Genomic DNA, 20703 nt, shown 5'->3' on the forward strand with positions numbered 1-20703 from the left:
TATAATATATCTCTACTATATAGATATCTAGAATATATAGTTATAATAGGAGTTCTAAAAGGGTAATTTTAATATAGCTTATATATTTATAAACTTAATATTTATTAATAGTTTTATAAAGAACCTTTCTAGAAGTAAGTTTAAATATTTTTATATACTATTAAACCTAATAGATATATATATACTTATTATAAAGGATATAAAGTAGGAATAATAAGAAATAAAGTAGTATAATAACTAGAAAATCTATATTTAGCTCTATAATTAAGAAGTTTAATTTAGCTTATAAAAGCCTAAAAATAAGTCTAAAAAGCTTAAAAGTAAATATTATTTTAAACTAAAGCCTTAAATATATATAAAAACCCCTTAAACTTAATAATAAAACTTAACTTTAATAAGTATAAGAGGTAATAATAAATATATCTAACTAGCTCTATTAGTATTAAGCTAAAATAGCTATAAAGAGTTTACTAACTATAATAAAACTAAGGGGGACTCCTTATCTATTACTAAATAGAGAGAAAATAGTAAGTATAATATTAAAAATAGTAAATATAATAAGAGGGGTAATAAATATAATAAATATAATAAAAGCTAGAGGAGGAGTAAGTATAGAGATAGGAGTAGCTAGAGGTATAAAAGTAGATATAATAGGGGTAGGGGTTTTAGTAATATAACTCTAAGTAAAGGTAAGAGTATACTAAATATTAGCTCCTTAGTAATTAAAATCCTATATTTAAAGTTAGTAATAGATTAAAAAAAGTTTCTAAAACTTAAAAAATACCTCTAAAATTAAGAGATATTTCTAAAAAAGTATTATATTTATAGCTTAGTTAGTAAAGTTAAATTTTATAACCTCTTAGAAGTAATAAGTGAAAAATACTATAATAGGTATTAAAAGAATATAGAGGTAGTTATAAGAGGTAGAAGTATATAATATATACTAATTCTTCTTATAGTACTTTATACTAGAGGTATTAGTAACTATAAGTATAAGGTTATAATAATAACTTTAGGTTTTACTTATAAGAGTAAACCTAAAATACTCCTTATAAAAGACCTTATAGTAGAAAGGTCTTTAAGGAGCTATTTCTAAATAATTAATATAATACTTCTAATAACTAAAACGCTTTAAATAGTATATATATAAAGTATTATACTTACTCTTATCCTTAACCTCCTTAATAGTAAAATAGAGGGGATAAGGGGGGGGGGGGGGATATAAGGGGGCTAAAAGGTATAATAGGCTTCTTATTATTATTATTATTATTAAAGATAGAGGGGAGGCTATTAGTAATAGCAATAATAGTATTAGTAATAGCTTTTTTACGCTTATATACCTTATATATATAAGTAGTAGCTTTTTTCTTAAAGATAAGTATTATAAATTCTATCTATTAAATAGTTAGTAAAAGTTCTAATAATTATATTAAGTAATCTAATAATTATTTTAATAATATATAAGTATTATAATAGGTAATTTAAGATTTTTAAAAACTTACTTTTATAAACTATAAGTAATCTAAAGAAGAAAAATTTAATTATAAGAGGGCGTAAGAGGTTTTATTTACTTTTATTACTTATACCTAATAGCTTATACTAACTATATTAAGAAATTTTATTAATTCTAAGTAAATTTATAACCTACCTTAATAACTAAGTAACCTTATTAAGTACTCTTATATTCTATAAATATAACTATAAATACTAATTTTATTTATCTATTTACTTTATTACTTTAAAAACTATTTTTATATATTTTATATAATAAATTTAGATAGGTTTTAGGTATATAGTAGTAAAGAATAGGTTTTTTTAGCTATCTATAATATCTAAGGGGGTATATTATAATACCTTTAATCTAAGCTATAGCTTTACTACTTATCACGTAATATATAGTATTATATAAGCTATATATATAGATATTAGTTTATAATATAGACTACCCTTCTAAATAGTTACTCTTATAATACACCTTTATTCCTAATAACCTATACGCCTATAACTTATAAGATATTTCTAATTCTTTATAAAAATATAATTTAAATTAAAAATAATAATCTATTTATTTTTATTTTTAATACTTCTTATATTCTATAAGTAGTAAGTTTATATAATTTATATAACTTACTCCTCAATAAGTATATATTAAAGCTTTCCTATAAGGCTTATAATGTATTTTTAAATACCTTACTATATATATTAAATAAGCTATTATATCTATTAAATAATCTTTTTAAATAACTAAATATCTATATATAAAAAGTTAATATTCTACTTTTTTCTATATATAATCCTCTCTATATAATTATTTATTAGCTGTTTTACTATAAGCTTCTTATATAGCTTAACGCTATATAAGGCAGGTGAAACACTAAATAGGTAGGTAGTAAGCAAAACCTACTAGTTCCACCCCCTAGATACACACCTATAGCACCTGCAACCTTTCTAATGCGGCGGATGTAGCAGCGGACTGAACTGATGCGGGTGATTGAGGTTGACGTCTCTGGCTAGACCTTAGCAATCAAGTGAAGGCGCACAGGATGCCCTCACCTCATACTGGAAGCACAACCTCCTTCTCGAGCGCAGGACCGTCGAGGCATCCGCAGCAGCAGCAGCATCTGTACCAGAAACAGCACAGACTTTCCAGGTCTTTTCCAACGTCAACGAGTCATCTGGCCCCTCGCTACCCGACCCCGACCGGCACACGCTCCGACCGACAGCAAAGTCCGGTCTCATCTTCGCTTGGTTCTCGTCTCGACACTGGCACGTCCTTTCCGCGACGAACTCCGTCACCTCTTCCCAGGACCTCGTCGCTTCTTCCACCCCCGCAACTTGCCCCTTCGCAGCCCCTGACGGCTCAGTTCGATGCCTTAAACAACAACGCTGCCGCCGACTCCGACTCCTTTTTCCTGCGACCGACGACCTCTCATTCGCGATCAAGTAGCGCCGGCTTGTCAACCGAGGGCTTCAAGAATTTGAATCGCTGGTCTACCTCGACGTCATCGAGTCGAGCATCTGGCCTGAACCATCGCGCTTCCAACTTATGTGCGCGCCGCATGAGTGTGGATGCGGCTGCATTTATCAATTCGTCGCCTCAAAGACCCCTTAGAACCAGACGGCGGTCGAATTCTAGTGAAGCTTCTCAACCGGTCAGCAGTGCCAGCAAGTTGCGTGGCTACTCACCTCCTGGATCATCTCGAGCTGAAGGCCTGTCTACCGTGTTTGCGCCTTACCCATTAGATTCATCCCTCTCAACTGAGCCGGCAGGTGCAGTGAACGGCCCAAGTGTACCGTCGGGCGCACCCAGAGCGCCCAGAAGCGGCCATATTGCGGAACAAAATCGACCCTGGGATGCATTCTCTAGCCCAGACCGGAGAGGATCAGCGGAACCAGGTTCACAGCAGCCGCTTCGTGCAATGATGCCAGCCGATCGCAATGGAGGGGCCTACGATACAAGGGGCCATTCCCGTAACCGTTCCCAAGCGGCCAAGGGGAGTACGGACACCACTGCATCGTCAAAAGGTCGAGAAAGAGGCAACAAACCGCCGTCTCAAAAAGCTATGCTTTCCCGAGCCCTACAGAAAGCAAACACTGCAGTTCAGTTAGACAATGCGCAGAATTTCGAAGGTGCACGCCAAGCTTATGCCGAAGCATGCGAACTACTGCACCAAGTATTGGCGAGAACCTCCACGGAGGAAGACAAGAGAAAGCTTGAGGCGATTGTGAGTATCTTGACTTGGAATGGCGTGACAGACCGGAGCTAAATTAGGTCAGCGCCGCACGTATACCAGTCGAATCGAGGAGCTGGATCAGATGGCCCCTATCCAGGCAACGGATGGAAAGGCTCTACCTGCTAGACCCGAGAGCTTAGGTCTGCGACTCAACCCGACCCTCCAGTTCAACGACGACGACGATGTGGACTACTTGGAGGAACCAGGCGGTCTCGAAACAGCGGCCCTCGCCAGGATACTCAAGGATGGAGGTCGTTATTCACCTGGCTATGCGGGGCCTGGGTTGCCTATATCACGAATGCAGGGCTTGGCTGAACCCGCAAGGAGCGGCTTATCGAGGACACCAGAGCAATATACGCTGCAGTCTTCCTTCTCTCGCTCGCCGCTTCGAGAACGAAACTCGGATGAACATCTTATCTTCCAAATACCCGCAGAAGATGCTACCATACCACCGCCACTCTCACCTCGCCGACCAGCTTCTCCGGAGTTAGATGGGCGGGGTTCTCCTGATGGACCCGTCAGGTCGGATTTCTCCCTTCCCGCAACGCGAACTGGACAAGCCCCGAAACACGCGCGAGATTCGAGCCGTGAATCCAACTCCTGGTTGGATCCGATTGACGAGTCTGGCGGCTCAACTTCGTCTGTCCACTCCCGATCATCTTCTATGAATGTGCGGCGAAAGCACATACGCGCTCCTAGTGGCGCTACCGAGGCTGAGTTCGATGCCGCATTAGATGCGGCGGTCGAAGCAGCGTACGACGACGGTTATGAGCCGATGGATCTATCTGACACCGAAGCATATGCGTCAGATGACCAGGTCGTAGCGAAGGCACTGCGTAAGGTTGAGTTGGCCAAAGAACGCGTTCGTCAGACAGAAAGAGAAGTCTTCGAGCAAGAAAGCGAAAGAGAGCGAAGAGTGCAAGGGCAGCAAAAACCTGACGGGGATCTGGTACATGAAGATTTTTACGACGACGGATCATCGGACGAGGAGGAACGCATCTTGGAGGAAATGACTCGAGGATATTCTATTGACGACTTTTCCTTCAATCAAGCATCTCGATCATCCGCAGCTAGGCACTCCGGCTCCAGTGATGCCCAGCAAACTTGGCAGATGCCTGGGACAAACGATACAAACGGTGACGATGTCTCCTCGTCACCGACGGATGCCTTTCCCTCTTCGAACTTCCCTAGGGCCGGAAGCCCAGCTGCACCGCCTCCGGTGCAGTCTCTACCCGAGTTACCCTCCAAAACGTCTTTCTCAGGACCAGTGCCTGGGCCCGGCCAGACCGTGAGGAGTAGGCGAATGTCAGGGCAAAATCCGAAGCAGCTCAAGATTGAGACGAGCAAACTTTCGAAATACGGAGACCCCGGGAGACGTTACAGCGTTGCCCAATCAATTGACAATGATCAAGGAGTTGACTTCGATCCTCGAGACTCCATTATTCCCAACGACTTTAATGGAGGCACGCGCAGACCATATTCCCCTCCTGAGGGGATCAGCCCAACACAACCGGTGCCCCCAACTCCTCCACCCGGGCATCGGAGTCGAGACAGTGAAGACTTCAATAGTCATTCGGGCTCACCATCCTTCCGGCCTACACTAAGAAAGAACTTCTCTTCCTCAAGTTTGAGGAGCATGAAGAATCGAAACATGTCACTGTCGAATTTGGAGGACGCTTCGGACATGTCACCGGGTACACCTATGAGCAATGCCTTTGGCATCAGTGGCAGGCATCCGGCCATGCCTGCCCTGCCGACCCCTTTGGCAGCAGCCTTCAGAGACAAGTTTACCTCAGGCTCTGCTGGTGGCTTGTACCTATTCGACGATACTTTGCACTCCCCGCAAAGTCCAGGCTCGCCAAATTCGCTTCAGGTGGATGCACCAGCACCATTGGAACCGTGCCCGACAGATTACATGCTGCGGCCCTTCTGGCTAATGCGCTGCTTGTATCAAACACTCGCCCATCCCCGAGGAGGTTATTTAAGCAACAAGCTATTTGTTCCGCGGGATGTGTGGAAGGTGAAGGGTGTAAAAATCCGCAACTTGGAGGATAAAGTGGCGACGTGCGACTATCTCACGGCCGCTCTTCTCAAGCTAGCCAGAGTAGACACTTGCGATGCTGATGCCGTACTTGAGGAGATGCAGGCTTTAGAGGTCATTCTGGAACAGGTTCAGGCCAGCTTGACCAGAAAGCTGGGGACAGAAGTCGGGGTGCAAAGCTCCAACGTGATTTTCAGGGATGCATCGAACTCTGTCGAAATTGAAGCGGCAATCAACGTACCGCGTTCAGCGAGCGTGTCGGGCAAATCGTCCTCATTCTCGTGGCGCAGATTAAGGTCCAAGGGGTCTGCGGCAGGGTTGAATAGCTCCTACAACGCAAAGGGTACCGGGCCCGATAGCGGCAAGGAGTCTCCTATACTGGAAACCCTGCCAATGACAGAGAATCCAACTAGCCGTCCGACGAAAAGAGATCCAACCAGTGCCCAGTTTACTGGGCCAAATTCCAACTACATGGGATCACTCGCACGGCTCTTCGATGCCGCCCAGATGATTGGTAAGGCCTCTCAGATGCGTACCTGCTTAATCGCAGATATGTGTTGTTACGGTTTAACTAACAGACTTAGATCAAATCGCTCGTCAAGTCGAGGATCCGGGACTCAGACATGCGGACAAGACACAAGTTGGCCTGGAGCTTTGTACCCGACACGCCGCGGAATTCTTCGGGTTTTTCATATGCCGGTTTGTACTGTCGGACCTCAGCATATTGCTGGACAAGTTTATCAAAAGAGGGAGCGAATGGGTCCTCGCATGAGGCGTTGAAATGTGAGTTGCAATCTGAATTATCATATGGGAAAGTAAGGGTGGCATACTTTGAGCGTTTGCTGGAGCGTTTGTAAGAGATACCTTATGGTGACCAATGTCACACTGCAATTTGTAAGGCGACGTCAATAACAAGAGGAGGCAAGCGTGGACACTGGGAGGGGTATACCCTCTCTCACTCGAGCGATACTTGAAATGATGGTAATGAACACATCGGCTCAATCATTATCCAAAGATGTCGTGGCGTGCGCAGAGATACCGTCCAAGGCAGCTACGAAAAACACTGCACGTACTAACAGTAAAGAAATGTAATCATGTATCAAGAAATTCTAGCAGTGTATGTACGTCGTCCGGCAGTATATTCCATACAAACCCACCTCCGTACTAGTGTCACCCAACTTGGGAGTCGAGCCTCTGCCGAAAGACCAATCGGGGCCAGTTCCACACCGAGACCCACTCAAGCTTCAAGCATACTGTACCACCTAGGTAGTCGGGGTTTTGATTTCTGCGCCAGAACGGGCACGGGTAACAGGCTCGGCATCGCATTCGGCTGCTTCACAGAACCTACACAACACAACTGGAATTGCGCAATCTGAGCCTCCAGTCTGAATCTACTCAATGCCGACAAGAAGAACTTGATGCGAGGATCCCGGGCGACAAGCGTGCGCTCCATGCGGGACCGTTTGGTCAGTTTTCCACGCCAGCTGCGACAGCCTTGGTCTTCAATCTCAACCTTCAGCTTGACCCCGCCGCTTCAGTCTCGCGGCTGCACTCTGGCCCAGACGACGCTGACGACAACGCAAGCTCAATGGTCGCGTAGTCTCACTTCATCATGGAACCCGATTCGCAGCCAGCCTTTTCATTGTGCCACCGCCCACCTCGCCAAGCCTGCGCCGCCATCTCGTGCCGCACAGGCTTTAGAAGAACGAATTCTCTCTATCCCAATCGAGCGGTACCGCAACTTCTGCATTGTGGCCCATATCGACCATGGGAAGAGTACCCTTAGTGACCGTTTACTCGAGATCACAGGCACCATCTCTGCCAGTGATGCTAATAAGCAGATATTGGTGAGGCCGACAGTGCAGCTGCGCTGTTCTTACAGCTTAAAAGAGTATCGCTGACCGAAATTCTTTTCACTGGCCAGGATAAACTCGATGTGGAACGTGAGCGAGGGATCACCGTCAAGGCCCAGACTTGTACCATGATATACAACCACAAAGGAGAGGATTATCTGCTACATCTCGTTGATACACCTGGGCATGTGGACTTTCGCGCCGAGGTGACGCGATCCTACGCCAGTTGTGGTGGTGCTCTGCTGCTTGTTGATGCAAGCCAAGGCATCCAGGCACAAACAGTATCCAATTTCCATCTGGCTTTCGCGCAGGATCTCGCCTTGATTCCCGTCGTCAACAAAATCGATATGCCGTCCGCCGACGTTTCCAGAGTTCTCGATCAGATGCATACTTCATTCGAATTAGACCCTTCTTCGGCGGTTATGGTGTCGGCGAAGACTGGCAAGAATGTGTCAAATATTTTACCTGCCGTTGTGGAACAGATACCGCATCCAGTGGGCGATATTTCAAAACCACTTCGCATGCTGCTTGTGGATTCTTGGTACGACAATTTCAGGGGCGTCATACTTTTGGTTCGTGTATTCGATGGCCAGGTTAAAGCTGGCGACAACCTCATCTCCTTTGCCACCGGGCAAAAATACACTGTTGGCGAAGTCGGTATTCAGTATCCAAACGCCGTCCCGCAAAGTGTTCTCCGCGCCGGCCAAGTTGGCTACATACACTTCAACCCAGGTATGAAGCGTATCCAGGACGCCAAATTGGGTGATACTTTCACCACAACCGGGTCAGAGGCTGTTGTCCAGCCATATCCTGGCTTTGAAGAGCCGAAACCAATGGTCTTCGTGGCTGCGTTTCCCACTGATCAGAGCGACTATACTCGTCTCGCCGACAGCATCAGTCAATTAGTGCTCAATGACAGGAGTGTAACGTTGCAGAAAGACTATTCTGAGGCTCTCGGTGCGGGCTGGCGCTTGGGGTTCCTTGGTAGCTTACATTGCTCTGTCTTCCAGGATCGTTTGAAGCAAGAGCATGGCGCTAGCATCATTATTACAGACCCGACTGTTCCAACCAAAGTCGGGTGGGCCGACGGGTCTGAGACGATATATCAGAATCCGGCGGAGTTCCCCAGTCAAGACGAGCACCGAATGCGCGGTGCGACAGCATACGAACCGTAAGCATCCTCATTGGCTCTTCTGCCTGCCCGCCCATATGCCTCTGACAAAGCTACGTAGGTTTGTGACTGCCACGATCACTCTTCCCGAAGAGTACCTCGGTCGTGTCATAGAATTGTGCGAAAGTCAGCGTGGCGAGCAAAAAAGCCTTGAGTTTTTTCACACGACGCAGGTTATCCTGAAGTATGAAATCCCTGCAGCCCAGCTTGTCGACGACTTGTTTGGCAAGCTTAAGGGCGTCACGTATGTTGTCTCGAATACCCTAATGATGGAGGTCAAAAGCTGACAAACGGAATAGGAAAGGCTATGCTAGCTTGGACTATGAAGAGGCTGGATGGAGGGCGAGTCAGCTCACCAAATTGCAGCTTCTGGTCAACAAACAGCCAGTGGATGCTATCTGCCGGGTGATTCATACCTCTCAGGCTGAGCGTCTTGGTCGGCAGTGGGTCACCAAGTTCAAAGAACACGTCGACCGCCAAATGTTTGGTAAGTCCAATCGGTCCACCATAGCGGTGGATGAAATAGACTGACCTGTGACTTTCAAAGAGGTCGTAATTCAAGCTGTTGCCGGTAGGCGGATTGTCGCTCGCGAGACCATCAAGCCATTCCGGAAGGACGTGCTTGCGAAACTACACGCCAGCGATATCACTCGTCGGAAGAAACTGTTAGAGAAGCAGAAAGCGGGACGCAAGCGCCTTCGCGCAGTTGGCAATGTCATAATTGACCAGTCCGCTTTCCAGAGTTTTCTTGCCAGGTGATTGAGTCTTGCGTCTCTACAGGCTTTGGTGTTCTCTCTGCGGCACCCGAGGACAATCGCCGCGGATCAATTGCGCTGCTGATGTATGATTATGTAATTTATAAAAGAACACCCGAATTCACCAACAAACCATGCATCCATTTATTGGCCTGATCTTTGCATAGGGATTGTCGATTGCGATACGACCTTTCGATAGCAGTTTTGCCTCGGACTCACGCCATTGTAGTTGCTGAGGCACAGTCTGGAGCAACCCTGAACTTGGCACACCGAGTCTCAGCTACTCTGAATGTCTGCAATAGAGGTCTCCAGAACCGGCAAGCCAGAGCCGATGACGACAGGGTCTGTCCAGGATTTACCTAGACCGCCACTGATAGTTGACTGAAGCTGTCGGAGCCCAGGGTTGCTATCAGGTTCATCGCCTTTGTAAAGCTCGAATGCTCGGTAGTCGCCATTGAAGAACCAGTGCCCCGTCACCCCGAGTCGCAAGAAACCCGAGTGCGAAACCACAAAAACCAGCTTCTCCTTTCGCTCATAGATGCTGTTGATGGATGATCGAGCTCTTCCGAGAATAGCCTCCTTGGTATAGGAATAGTGGGCCCCAGCAGGAGAAGTCTTGTCTGGGTAGACGGGGTCGACAGAAGAGAAGTCAACGCCAGGGAATTCCACACTCAATTCAGCGATAGAGCTTCCTGTATCACACGGCTTTGCCGAGTTTTCTAGTGATGATTAGATATATTACCTGCAAGACCTTACTGAGCAGGCTTTATTTTCAAGTGCGATTACACCTACCTTGCCATCGAGCATCAGCTTGAATTGGCGCCCCATTCTTGATCAACCAATCGAGCGAGAGGAGGGCTGTCTGGATAGTCCGCCTCATTGGACTGACAATGATGATGGCATCCGTCTCGTTGCCAAATTTCTGAGAAAGATTCTGACGCAGCTCCTTGCATTGTTCTACACCCAGTGATGAGAGCTCAGGGTCGTGGATCGAGTAGTTCTGTGCCATATGTTAGGACAAAGTAAGAGGAGCTTGTCAAGAGGACTACTCATCATCAACATTGTGCAAGGCCTGGGCATGACGAATGAGCACGACGGTGGGCGCCATACTAGCCAAATTATGTCAAACAAAGAAGTGCAAGCCACGCGCGACAAACACCCCGTATATAGTTGGTCTCGTCAGTTTGCAAGGTCAATTTCACGGTGATACTGGAGTGAGTTGGAACCGGGTCAGCAGTGGTCCAGTATTCCGGTGGCGACCAGTGCTACTCCTGAAAATGGGAACCTAACTCAGGCACCAAAGGTTCTTATGGAGTCTCAGTGCCTAGGTACGTACTTATCCGTACCTGTTACGCACGAGGACCCCTGTCACCTCCACTGGGCTGCAGGTCCGTGACCTAAGGTAGGAAGGCCGGCGCGTCCTGGAGCTCCAGCAATTACCTGCATCGTCATCTAGTTAGGATCGTTACACGACTCTCCAATCTTTCACGAGGCTCCTTCGAAGTTGCGCTCTTGACATTGACGCGCGGCTGTTAGTTACCTGTGCGGGCTCACTTCGAGCGCTTTTGAAGAGGCTATCGCTACCTGGCAAAGATGACCGATGTTGATAACCTATTTAAAGTAAGCCTGTCGCCCGAACTGCGCCTGGAGTTCACTTCTCAACTGACGGAAACAGAGCTCCGGCGGCGTTGGCAAAAGGAAGCTTGATGTTGTACGAGACCCAAGTAAGCAACCGCCCTACCAGATACTGATCTTCTCGTGGTCAGGACTGACACACGCCAGATGAAATATACAAGGCGGTCAAATTGAGCGCCAGCGAGTCTATAAGTCGGCATGCCCAAGTGGAAGGATCCGACGATGACGACATCGCCGCCGGACCTGCTCCCCCACCCGACGACGACGCGGACGACTACGGGCCCGAAATGCCCCCGGACGAGGATGACGAGGGCCGATTCTTCGGCGGAGGGATCACAAAAAAAGAATCCGAAATCCTGGACTACGTAGACGGCCGTGGCGAGAACTCGGCCACTTCTGAGAAGATCGACGCTGCTTGGGTCAGAAAAGCTGCCCTGAATTTCGAAAAGCGAATCACGAAGAACGCCGAGTTGCGCGCCAAGTTTGCCAACGAACCCCAAAAGTTCATCGAGAGCGAGGCAGATCTCGATGCCGCCATCAAGGATCTCTCCATCTTAGCAGAGCACCCCGACCTGTACCCTCAATTCGTCAAGTTGGGCTGTGTTGAGAGTCTTGCCGGGCTGCTGACACATGAGAACACTGACATCGCCATTGACGCTGTCGAAATTATCGGTGAGCTCACTGACGAAGACGTTTATGCGTCTGACGACGACTGGGATATGCTGGTGGATGCGCTGTTGAAGGCAGACCTGGTTAGCCTTCTCGTGTCAAACTTCTCTCGCCTTAACGAAAATGATGAGTCCGACCGCAGCGGGGTGTACCATGCACTTGGCGTCCTAGAGAATCTCCTGTCTAAGAAGACGAACGCGGAAACAGTTGGTCGGGACGAGACGTTGATCAGGTGGCTGTTGGAGAGGGCCCAGCGCAAGGAGTCCCCCGTATCCCAGAACAAACAGTACGCTACAGAGCTGTTGGATATCATCGCGCACACATCGACAATAACGCGCCGTCGGCTGGCAGAGCTGGACGCCGTCGATGTATTGCTGCAACTGGTATCGGCTTATCGCAAACGCGACCCAGAAAAAGGCGGCGAGGAGGAAGAGTACATGGAGAATCTCTTCAACGCATTAGTCTGCATTGTTGATGAGCCGGAAGGCAAGTTCAAATTCCTCGAAGCAGAAGGCATCGAACTGTGTTTGATTATGCTCAAGGAAGGTAAGATGAGCAAGCAACCGTCGATGCGACTTCTTGTGCATAGCGTCAGTGGAGATGTGAGCGGCGAGGTTTGCCGGAAGGTTGTTGAAGCCGGTGGCCTGAAGATTCTCTTCACCTTGTTCAAGAAGACTACACAGCAACGCATGGTTATGGAGAGTTTATTTGACATCTTCAGATCTCTCTTGCGGTTTCTTCCCGCCGACTCGGCCGAGAGGATCCGGACGCTGGCGAAGTTTGTCGAGAGGGACTACGAGAAGTTGGACCGACTCTACGACTGCAGGAGGACATACAAGTCGATGCTCGACGTTGCCGACCAGGAAATTCAAAAAGAGCGAAGCAGAATGATCGCGGACGATGCAGAACTCTCCGAAGGAAGATGGTTCCTGAAAAGGATCGACGAAGGCCTTTACAGTGTGTGGGCTATCGATGTCATCCTCGCATGGCTTGCCGCGGAGGATGCCGGTGCCAAGAGGCGGATACAAAAGCTGTTGGCTAAGGATGGTCATGACCTGGCGGCTGTGAGAGCTACATTGCAGGAGTATCGGGAAGATTTGGATCTGGAAAAGCCCCAGCACAAGGACTTGGCGGAGATGCTCACGACATTGATGGACTTTTTACAGTGAAGCAAATGAACTAGAGGTGTAATTATACAGCTATGGAGTGATGCGGTGCGTTTCTTTGGAATTCTGAAAACATCACTCTCCGAGCAGTTGCATAGCATCGGTTGATTCTGTGGGGTTCTCTTAACGTGCCAACCTCTACCTGTCTCTACACCGCCTTCGTGACAGTCGTCGATTTCGAGTCCTATGCGTTTTCCCTTGCACTCCCGTCATGTTGATGTGTCTATCAGCCGCATGGCGTGTTGGTGTTGCCTCATGCGGCGCTTGGAGGGACAGGTTTGACTTCAAAAACAGCTTTCAGGAGATCGGCAACGACCTTATCCTGGCTCTTCTTTCCAGCATCCTTGATCTCCTTGATCTTGCCCTCGGCCTCCTTGTTCGCCTCGTCCTCGGCCTGTTTGTTGCCCTGGGTATGCTTCAAATCGTTAGCATACTCACACGCCCTTTGACGAGACTTGCAAAGTCTTACCTCAGACTCAAACTTCTTGAACTCGTCCTCCTTGGAGTTGCGATAAGCTTCAATCTCCTTCTTAGCCTCGTCGCGAGCTTCCTTCACTCGCTTGGTTCGGACTAAAGCATCTCAGGATGAGCAAGCAGGCATTCAGCGCGTCAGTTGGTTATGTACATACACTCGCGGGCTGGCAGTGACATGTTAGCAGAGACATTTGGGGTGTGGGAGCGAGGGGTTTGAATACGACGTACCTTTCTGGACAATCTTGGAAGCCTCCCGCTCAGCCTGTGTTATTGTGATCAGTGGTGCATTCGTGTAGAAGGCTATAGAGAGATGCGCCTACGTCGAGGAGGGTCTGGATACCCGCTGAATTTTGGGCCGACTGCGAGTACATTAGCACGCTGTCCTCCGAAGGAATGACGTCCGCGGCGGCTGTCGCGCTCACCATCGTGTTTGGCTGTTATCAGCTGCAACGTTCAGCTGCAACCAGGGTATGTCGAAGGGTAAGTGAATCGGAGGTACGTGTAGGTGATTGGGCGGAGTAGAGATGTCGGATGAAACAGGTCGTGATAGTTATGTTGCCGAGGACGACGTTGTCGACGCTGGGTGCAGGTCCGGTAGGTCAGAGGAGCAGGAAGGTACGTAGCTTGTACTGCACCGCCACAGCCTGAAGCGCGCCATGTACAGGTACTCACTCACACGGCGTTGCACAGGCATCTGGAAGGTCCTCAGGTGCCCCACATGAGTTACCTCCATGCACTGCCTTGCTTCGATCGAAAAGTCTTATCTTATCAGAGGCCGCAACCAACCGACATCACTTTCGCCAGGTTTGCGGACGAAGGTCAAATCCCGACATAAGGCCACTTTCTCCTGGCATTTGCACCTCGCAGTGCTTTCATTCGCGCAGGAATTTAACTCTGGACTTGGAATCACGGCAATTTACACTCGTTACTCTGCGGATCATGTCTCGGGCCTCTAAGCTCACTCTTGCGGCAACTTCGTTGTTTGCCGCCAGCACCATCATCGTGGTACATTTCCAGCAAAAGTTCGAGAAGGAGGTAGGCTGCCCGTCCCGATGATTCCCAAAACACCCCTAGTGAATCGAGGGCTATCATTACTAAACGTTGCATGCCGTAGGCTATGCACCAAGGCGTTGTGCGCGACATAGAATTACAGCGCGTCAAGAAAGAGCGACAGCTCGATTTCGACATCCAGCGCGCTCTCGAGGAAGAATACAAGCGAGAGCAAACAGTTCGAGATGCCACAGCACCACCCATCGTTGGTGCCGGTGGTGGTGGCAATGGCTCCTGATGATGGAACTTGGAGTCAAAGGATTTGCCAAGAAGAAAGTCGCTATGCAGCCGTGTAACGAAACATTTCGCCCACACCTAATTGTTGAAGCTACATATGGCAAAGGACCAAGGGAAAAGCCACACTGTTTGGTGGCGGGAATACGGGAGCGCATAGAGAGATACCCAGAGGTTTGGCGCATTCATGCATAGAGGTCCTGCTATCGGCTGTGTGGGTTCGGGTGTTCCTCGAACCACTGTCGACACCGCCTAGTTGCAAAGTGAGTTTGTTTGGTATCACAATATGTATTATTTCTCTTTACCTTCCCATCTGCACCAAAAATGCGAAGGGTCCAGGCGGTGACGATATTCTCAACTGCCTATATTTTGTTTCTTTTAATGTCCCGTTTGTAGTACAAATCATTAGTACAAAACCACATGAGGGCTGAATTGCCAGTCTGTCGTCCGCCAAGAATTCGGAACGGGGCCCTCCAATGACACCAACCCATCAAGACGCCGAACGCAACCAACCACTGCGCTTCCCAGCCTGACGAGTCTTCCCACGTTCATCAACATGCCACAGCACCACAGAAGCCCTTGTTTTACCGAATGGACACGCCCGATCTGTTGGTGAACATGCGCGCTGCAATATTCATGGATTGCAGTTCCTGGAAGAGCAGCTTGGCCGCGTAGGGAATATGGATTTGCGCAATCTTGGTCTTGTTCTTGCAGGGTCGGCACTCGAACGACTGCTTCGAGAGGTTTCTATTACCAGTAAGCATCACATCTTAAGCTTTAGTGAGAGAGTAACTTACGCAATGGGTGTCATCAATCCGCAAATCTCGCAGACGTGCACTCGGAAAGCATCAGAAACTTCGAACAATCTTTCCTTAAGGAAAGACGCAGCACCGTGTGCAATCATGCAATCACGCTCCATCTCGCCGAACCGCAGACCACCATCACGAGCACGACCTTCGACTGGCTGTCTCGTCATAATCTGGACTGGACCACGCGCACGAGCGTGAATTTTGTCGTCGACCATGTGACGCAAGCGCTGATAGTAGGTCGGGCCAAAGAAGACTTGAGCACGCAACTTTCTGCCCGTATGGCCCTGGTACATGATCTCAAAGCCTCTTGATTGGTAACCTTGGTCACGAAGAAGTTGTGAGACCGAGTCGACAGTCACGTCCGTGAATGGTGTGGCATCGCCCTCCATGCCTTTCAAGGTTGACACCTTGCTTAGCAGACACTCGATCAAATGAGCAATAGTCATGCGGGAGGGGATAGCGTGGGGGTTGATGATGATGTCGGGGGTGATGCCCTCGGCGGTGAAGGGCATGTCCTCTTGACGATATGTGACACCGATCGTACCCTTCTGACCATGGCGAGACGCAAACTTGTCGCCAATCTGAGGAATCTTGGTAGTCCTGACACGGACCTTGACATAGCGGAGACCATCCTGGTTGGTCGTAATAATGACGGAGTCCACAATGCCGTTCTCTGTACTGCGAAGAGGCGTCGATGCGTCACGCTTGACATGCTGTGTTGTTTTCTGGCCTAATTCCTGGTTGTCAGGATTGATTGGGGACGTCTTGCCGATGATGATGTCCTCTCCAGAAACACGGACACCCGGTGCAACGATACCATCGTCGTCGAGCTTGTCGTAGGTACCGTGCTTCAAACGGAGAGTGTCACTCCTGAACGGCTTCTCAAATTGCTCGACCAAGTTGATACCAACGCGCTTTTCGCAGTCCGTGTAGGATCTGAAGAATAGACTCCTGAACAGGCCACGGTCGATGCTGCTCTGATTCATAATCACGGAATCTTCCTGGTTGTAGCCCGAGTAGCAAGCAATGGCGACGATGGCATTTTGACCGGCAGGAAGCTCTCGGAACTTCAAGAATTCCATAGAGCGGGTCGTGGCGAGCGGCTTCTGAGGATAGTACAGGATGTTTGCCATCGTGTCCATCCTGCGAGAATAGTTTGTCAGGAAAAAGCCCATGGCTTGCTTTCCCATGGCTGATTGATAAGTGTTACGAGGAGACTAGGAAATTGTTAGTGCGTCTACATGTAGCTGCTCAGTCCTGCAACGTACCTGGTTGTGATCAGGGAAGGGAATGATGCTGGCACAGATACCCAGCAGCATACTGGGGTGAATTTCGCAATGCGTGTACATGTGCGTCGTTGGGTTGATCTTTGTCTTCAATCGCCGGTTTCGATCGTCCGCGTTATCTTCTTCGATGACTTGTCCCTGTTTCTGCAGTCTGTATATCTCCAAGTCCTCGGGCGTCATACAGATCATGGCCGTCTCTTCTTCTTCTGCGTCAAGATATTCAATAACTCCGCTATGGGCCAACGTTTCCCAGGTGATCTTGTCGTTTGGATTATCGGGCGGGTTTTCTTGTTGATCACGCATCTCGTTGACTGTTCCTTTCTGCAAAACCAGGGAGCCCTGGGGGACGATACCTGTCGGACTTTGCTCCACGACGAACACCGGTCTCATCACTCTACCAGCATCCGAAAAGATTTTGAACTCCCGATCTCGAATATCACGTACCAGAGAGACCTCATGAGAAATAACGTTTCGTCGACGAGTTCCCTGGACATCCGGTACGAGAATTCTCGGGTCCTGGTGAACTCCCACCCACACTCCGTTGAGGAAAACCTTGGTGGCGTTGGGGTACCTCAGTGGCTCATACTCTTCAAGCACTTCCATGCCTCGTTGAATCATGTAGTCAATGATGGGCTCGGCGGGTGTGCCGACACTGACATAGCACATGAGCGAAAGATTCTTCACGAGACCACAAGCTTGTCCTTCGGGCGTTTCGGCGGGACAAACCAGACCCCAGTGAGTATTGTGGAGTTGTCGAGGCTTTGCAAGCTTGCCATCACGGCCGATGGGAGTGTTCGTACGACGCAAATGAGAGAGGGTAGATGCGAAAGTGTAGCGATTCAACACCTGAGACACACCGGCCGTTGAGCTTGCAGCCTTCTTCTGGTCTCCCCAGTTACCCGTGGCCAAGGAATATTTCAATCCATTGGACAGAGTTTGTGGTTTGACACCGAGCGTCAGGCTGAACTGTCGGTTGGATTCAACACAACGCTTGAGGTGGCCGGAAAGCTCCTGGTTCATGCGGCGAACGATATTGCGGAACAACTTGGCAAGCAGAGGACCAGCAAGATCGAGGCGCTTCTTGCCAAAATGATCGCGGTCGTCAGTGTCGCGTCGCCCAAGAGCGCATTGAAGCAATTTGTGAACCATATAGCCCAAAAAGAAGGCCTTGCGGGTTTCGCTACCCTCGCTTTGGGAGATGTGCGGCAGAGTCTCCTTTTGCAAAATGTCCTTCGCCGTCCTCACACGCTTCTCGCGCGGAATGTTATGGTTACTTCCTCGCTTACCGATGAAGTCGAGAGCAACCTCCCTGTCCTGAATGCAAAAGGCCTCCTCAATGCAGGGTCGCAGCATCTCGAGCATCTGGCTGTCATTTCGATCATAGCAAATATGATTTAGAATATCCTCATCGGACACCACTCCCAGCGCTCGAAAGACAATAGCGATTGGCAGGTCGGACTTGACGTAAGGGAGACTGCAGTGAATGGTCTGACCATATCCGCCCTTCGCAGCGTCTCCCTTGCTGTAAAGCTTCAACATCATGCTCGAAATGAGGCGTGAACCCTTCTCAAGTGCACTGCGAATCTCGGCAGTGTACGAATAGGGACTTGGCTGGGCTTTTTTGAAAACTTGGACGATATTTGCCGCAGATCGCTCTTGGGCAATAAGAACCTTCTCACTGCCGTTGATGATAAAATAGCCACCTTGGTCGTACGGACATTCGTTCAGCATGAAGAGATCGTCCTCCTGCTCGCTACTCAAGTGACAAATCTTCGACTTCACCATAATGGGCATACGCCCGATGAAGATCATGTCCTTCATGTCGTCGGACTTGTTCTTGTCTGCACCGTAGTCCTCTCCACTCTCCTCTTCCTCCCACTCGAGCTTGGTGGGGTGCTCGCCAGTGTTGGCAAGCTCTTCTTGTTGTTCTTCGTCAAGCTCGTTCAGCGGTATGGGCTTCTCAACCGCAATAGATACCTTCTTCGTGATTTTGACGTACAGAGGGCTGGCATAAGTGAGGTTTCGGTCGCGACATTCGTACGGCAGAAGGGTCGTAACCTTGCCATCAGCTTCGGTGATGGACGGCCGCGAGACCATGACGGTCCCAAACTTGACCTCATATCGGCGAAGGGCAATAACCTTGTCGCTGTCTGACATAGGATTCGGTTGATCGAGGGTGATTTGTGAATACTCATCGATGAGTTCTTGAACAGTGGAGGATGTAAATTCGTCGAAGGAGTCCACCTGCTGCGAAACCAAGCCCTTGGACTCGAAGAATGATGAGATCACCGTCCAACAATCCTCGGGAGTGATGCTTTCATCTTCCTCGACGTAGCCATCATAGTCATATTCGTCGTATGCGTCAGCCATGTTGGCGGAGTGTGAAGGTATTTCGGGAGATAATCTGTTGAGATTGCTTTCGGAGGTTGGGGGGCAGGCCGTATTAGCACTCCGATGCTGAAGTGATTTAGTGACGGAGGCGCGACGATTGGGTGTGCGGAGGTGGCAGGAACGTTGGTGGTGAGGCAAAGGAAGAGGTCCAACCGGGCGGTATTTGAAGGAAGCGACTCGAGGCTTGCTCGGTGCCGGGGTTGCGATCGATCCAAAGAGAGAAGCAAAAGGGAGTCGACGGTGATTAACAATCACGACGCAGAGCCCAGGCGAATTTGCCTCCCTCGCACAGCAGGAGCATTCGCAAGCCGGGGGACGAAAGACAAGTCCGAACGTTCGCGAATCAAGTGCTTCAAGGGCGTGTGAGTACGATGGATCGCGACGCAGGCGGGTTGTGGTCGTTGTTATTTCGTTGTTGGTCGAGACAGAGCAAGAGCAGCCTCGCTGGGTGGTGTTTTTTTTCAGGCCCGTCGCAGGCAGAAGACGTAGATGGGTAGCCTCAAAGTCCTCGGAACGCGGTAGGGGGCGCGCTAGGCTTTTTCAGGACTAGGTAGCCGACTTTACTGCTACTGAGGCAGGCACCGTCGCCGCCCAGTGAGCTACCTAGGTACCTTTTGTAGGGGTCCACAAGAGCTCCTCAATCACGTGGCTTATCTGACTCAGATGCAGCTACCAGCACCACCAGCCCTCTCGCCTCCACATCGTTGCTGTCGCGGAACAGTGTGAAGTTCATACTGCGCGAACAGGACTTGACCGCCGCCGCCGCCGCCGCCCGGAATGACGCGCTCATTCGAGATAGAAGGCGCTGATGCTGAGAGGGCTGATTAGACTGATAGAGGAATGGCGTCATGACTTAATTTTCGTTGTGCTCACTCGCGACTATCATGACTCCCGTGTCGAATTTCAACTCGAGAGTGACTATGAGAGCGAAATGGCTGCCCGTAGCTGTACTGCCTAACGAAGAATAGGGGCTTTCAATGATCCGTCAATGGTCGCATCAATTTAAATGAGTTTTGCCCAGATCATCCCTTGGTCATTATGCCAAAGCCACTGTCAAGTTGGTTCTTACAAGTGTCAGTCGACCAGAAGATCACAGTTTCACTTCACTCTCTCCCCATGTGCATGTGACGCTGTCACAAAGTATTGGCATCAAGATCGTTCCGCGCTGTTGTGGTACCTGTGTGTGGGAATGGCTACAAAGATGCATAAGCGAATCTAGACAGTTCCGAGCTTTTCGATGTCACGGACTGTGAGAGAAGCTGCTGCCCATTCCGGATAAGTATGGTAGGTATTCATAGTTTGCACATTATTCTAAGTGCACTCAGCACAATATCTATGATTCTGCGTCATCCTTCTTGGCAATCCAAGGGCGCCGTCAGTAGTCGAAATGAGTATTCGAACGTCACAAGTTTCGATGCTTTTGTCCCATGTCTGG

The 20703-nt window shown here is 48.8% G+C and overlaps 6 protein-coding genes across 6 annotated transcripts; 3 read left to right on the plus strand and 3 right to left on the minus strand.

Moving 5' to 3' along the window:
• Positions 1-2542: 2542 nt before the first annotated feature.
• GCG54_00011913 (Translation factor GUF1) lies at positions 2543-9558 on the plus strand (the record flags this gene model as incomplete). Its single annotated transcript, XM_045411802.1, has 9 exons — positions 2543-2812; positions 2865-3725; positions 3778-6289; positions 6360-6510; positions 7160-7622; positions 7700-8799; positions 8861-9043; positions 9099-9286; positions 9347-9558. Coding segments are annotated over 9 exons (5940 nt in total), but the record flags the coding sequence as incomplete, so codon positions are not given.
• Positions 9559-9830: 272 nt separating this feature from the next.
• On the minus strand, positions 9831-10662 carry GCG54_00011914 (Phosphoglycerate mutase-like protein; the record flags this gene model as incomplete). The annotated part of the gene is made up of 3 exons (XM_045411803.1): positions 9831-10273; positions 10347-10554; positions 10615-10662. The coding sequence occupies 3 exons, from the start codon at positions 10660-10662 to the stop codon at positions 9831-9833; spliced, it is 699 nt and encodes a 232-aa protein (XP_045266676.1).
• A 485-nt stretch (positions 10663-11147) lies between these two features.
• On the plus strand, positions 11148-13027 carry GCG54_00011915 (Beta-catenin-like protein 1-like; the record flags this gene model as incomplete). The annotated part of the gene is made up of 3 exons (XM_045411804.1): positions 11148-11174; positions 11230-11278; positions 11337-13027. The coding sequence occupies 3 exons, from the start codon at positions 11148-11150 to the stop codon at positions 13025-13027; spliced, it is 1767 nt and encodes a 588-aa protein (XP_045266677.1).
• A 250-nt stretch (positions 13028-13277) lies between these two features.
• GCG54_00011916 (uncharacterized protein) lies at positions 13278-13923 on the minus strand (the record flags this gene model as incomplete). Its single annotated transcript, XM_045411805.1, has 4 exons — positions 13278-13439; positions 13494-13594; positions 13727-13760; positions 13819-13923. The coding sequence occupies 4 exons, from the start codon at positions 13921-13923 to the stop codon at positions 13278-13280; spliced, it is 402 nt and encodes a 133-aa protein (XP_045266678.1).
• A 460-nt stretch (positions 13924-14383) lies between these two features.
• Positions 14384-14786, plus strand: GCG54_00011917 (uncharacterized protein; the record flags this gene model as incomplete). The annotated part of the gene is made up of 2 exons (XM_045411806.1): positions 14384-14533; positions 14613-14786. Coding segments are annotated over 2 exons (324 nt in total), but the record flags the coding sequence as incomplete, so codon positions are not given.
• A 580-nt stretch (positions 14787-15366) lies between these two features.
• GCG54_00011918 (DNA-directed RNA polymerase II subunit RPB2) lies at positions 15367-19247 on the minus strand (the record flags this gene model as incomplete). Its single annotated transcript, XM_045411807.1, has 3 exons — positions 15367-15529; positions 15580-16808; positions 16860-19247. 3 exons carry the CDS (start codon positions 19245-19247, stop codon positions 15367-15369), a joined length of 3780 nt encoding a protein of 1259 aa, XP_045266680.1.
• Between the last annotated feature and the right edge of the window lie 1456 nt (positions 19248-20703).

Source organism: Colletotrichum gloeosporioides (genome assembly GCF_011800055.1).
Source record: "Colletotrichum gloeosporioides strain Lc1 chromosome Unknown consensus_28, whole genome shotgun sequence".
Lineage (NCBI taxonomy): Eukaryota > Fungi > Ascomycota > Sordariomycetes > Glomerellales > Glomerellaceae > Colletotrichum > Colletotrichum gloeosporioides.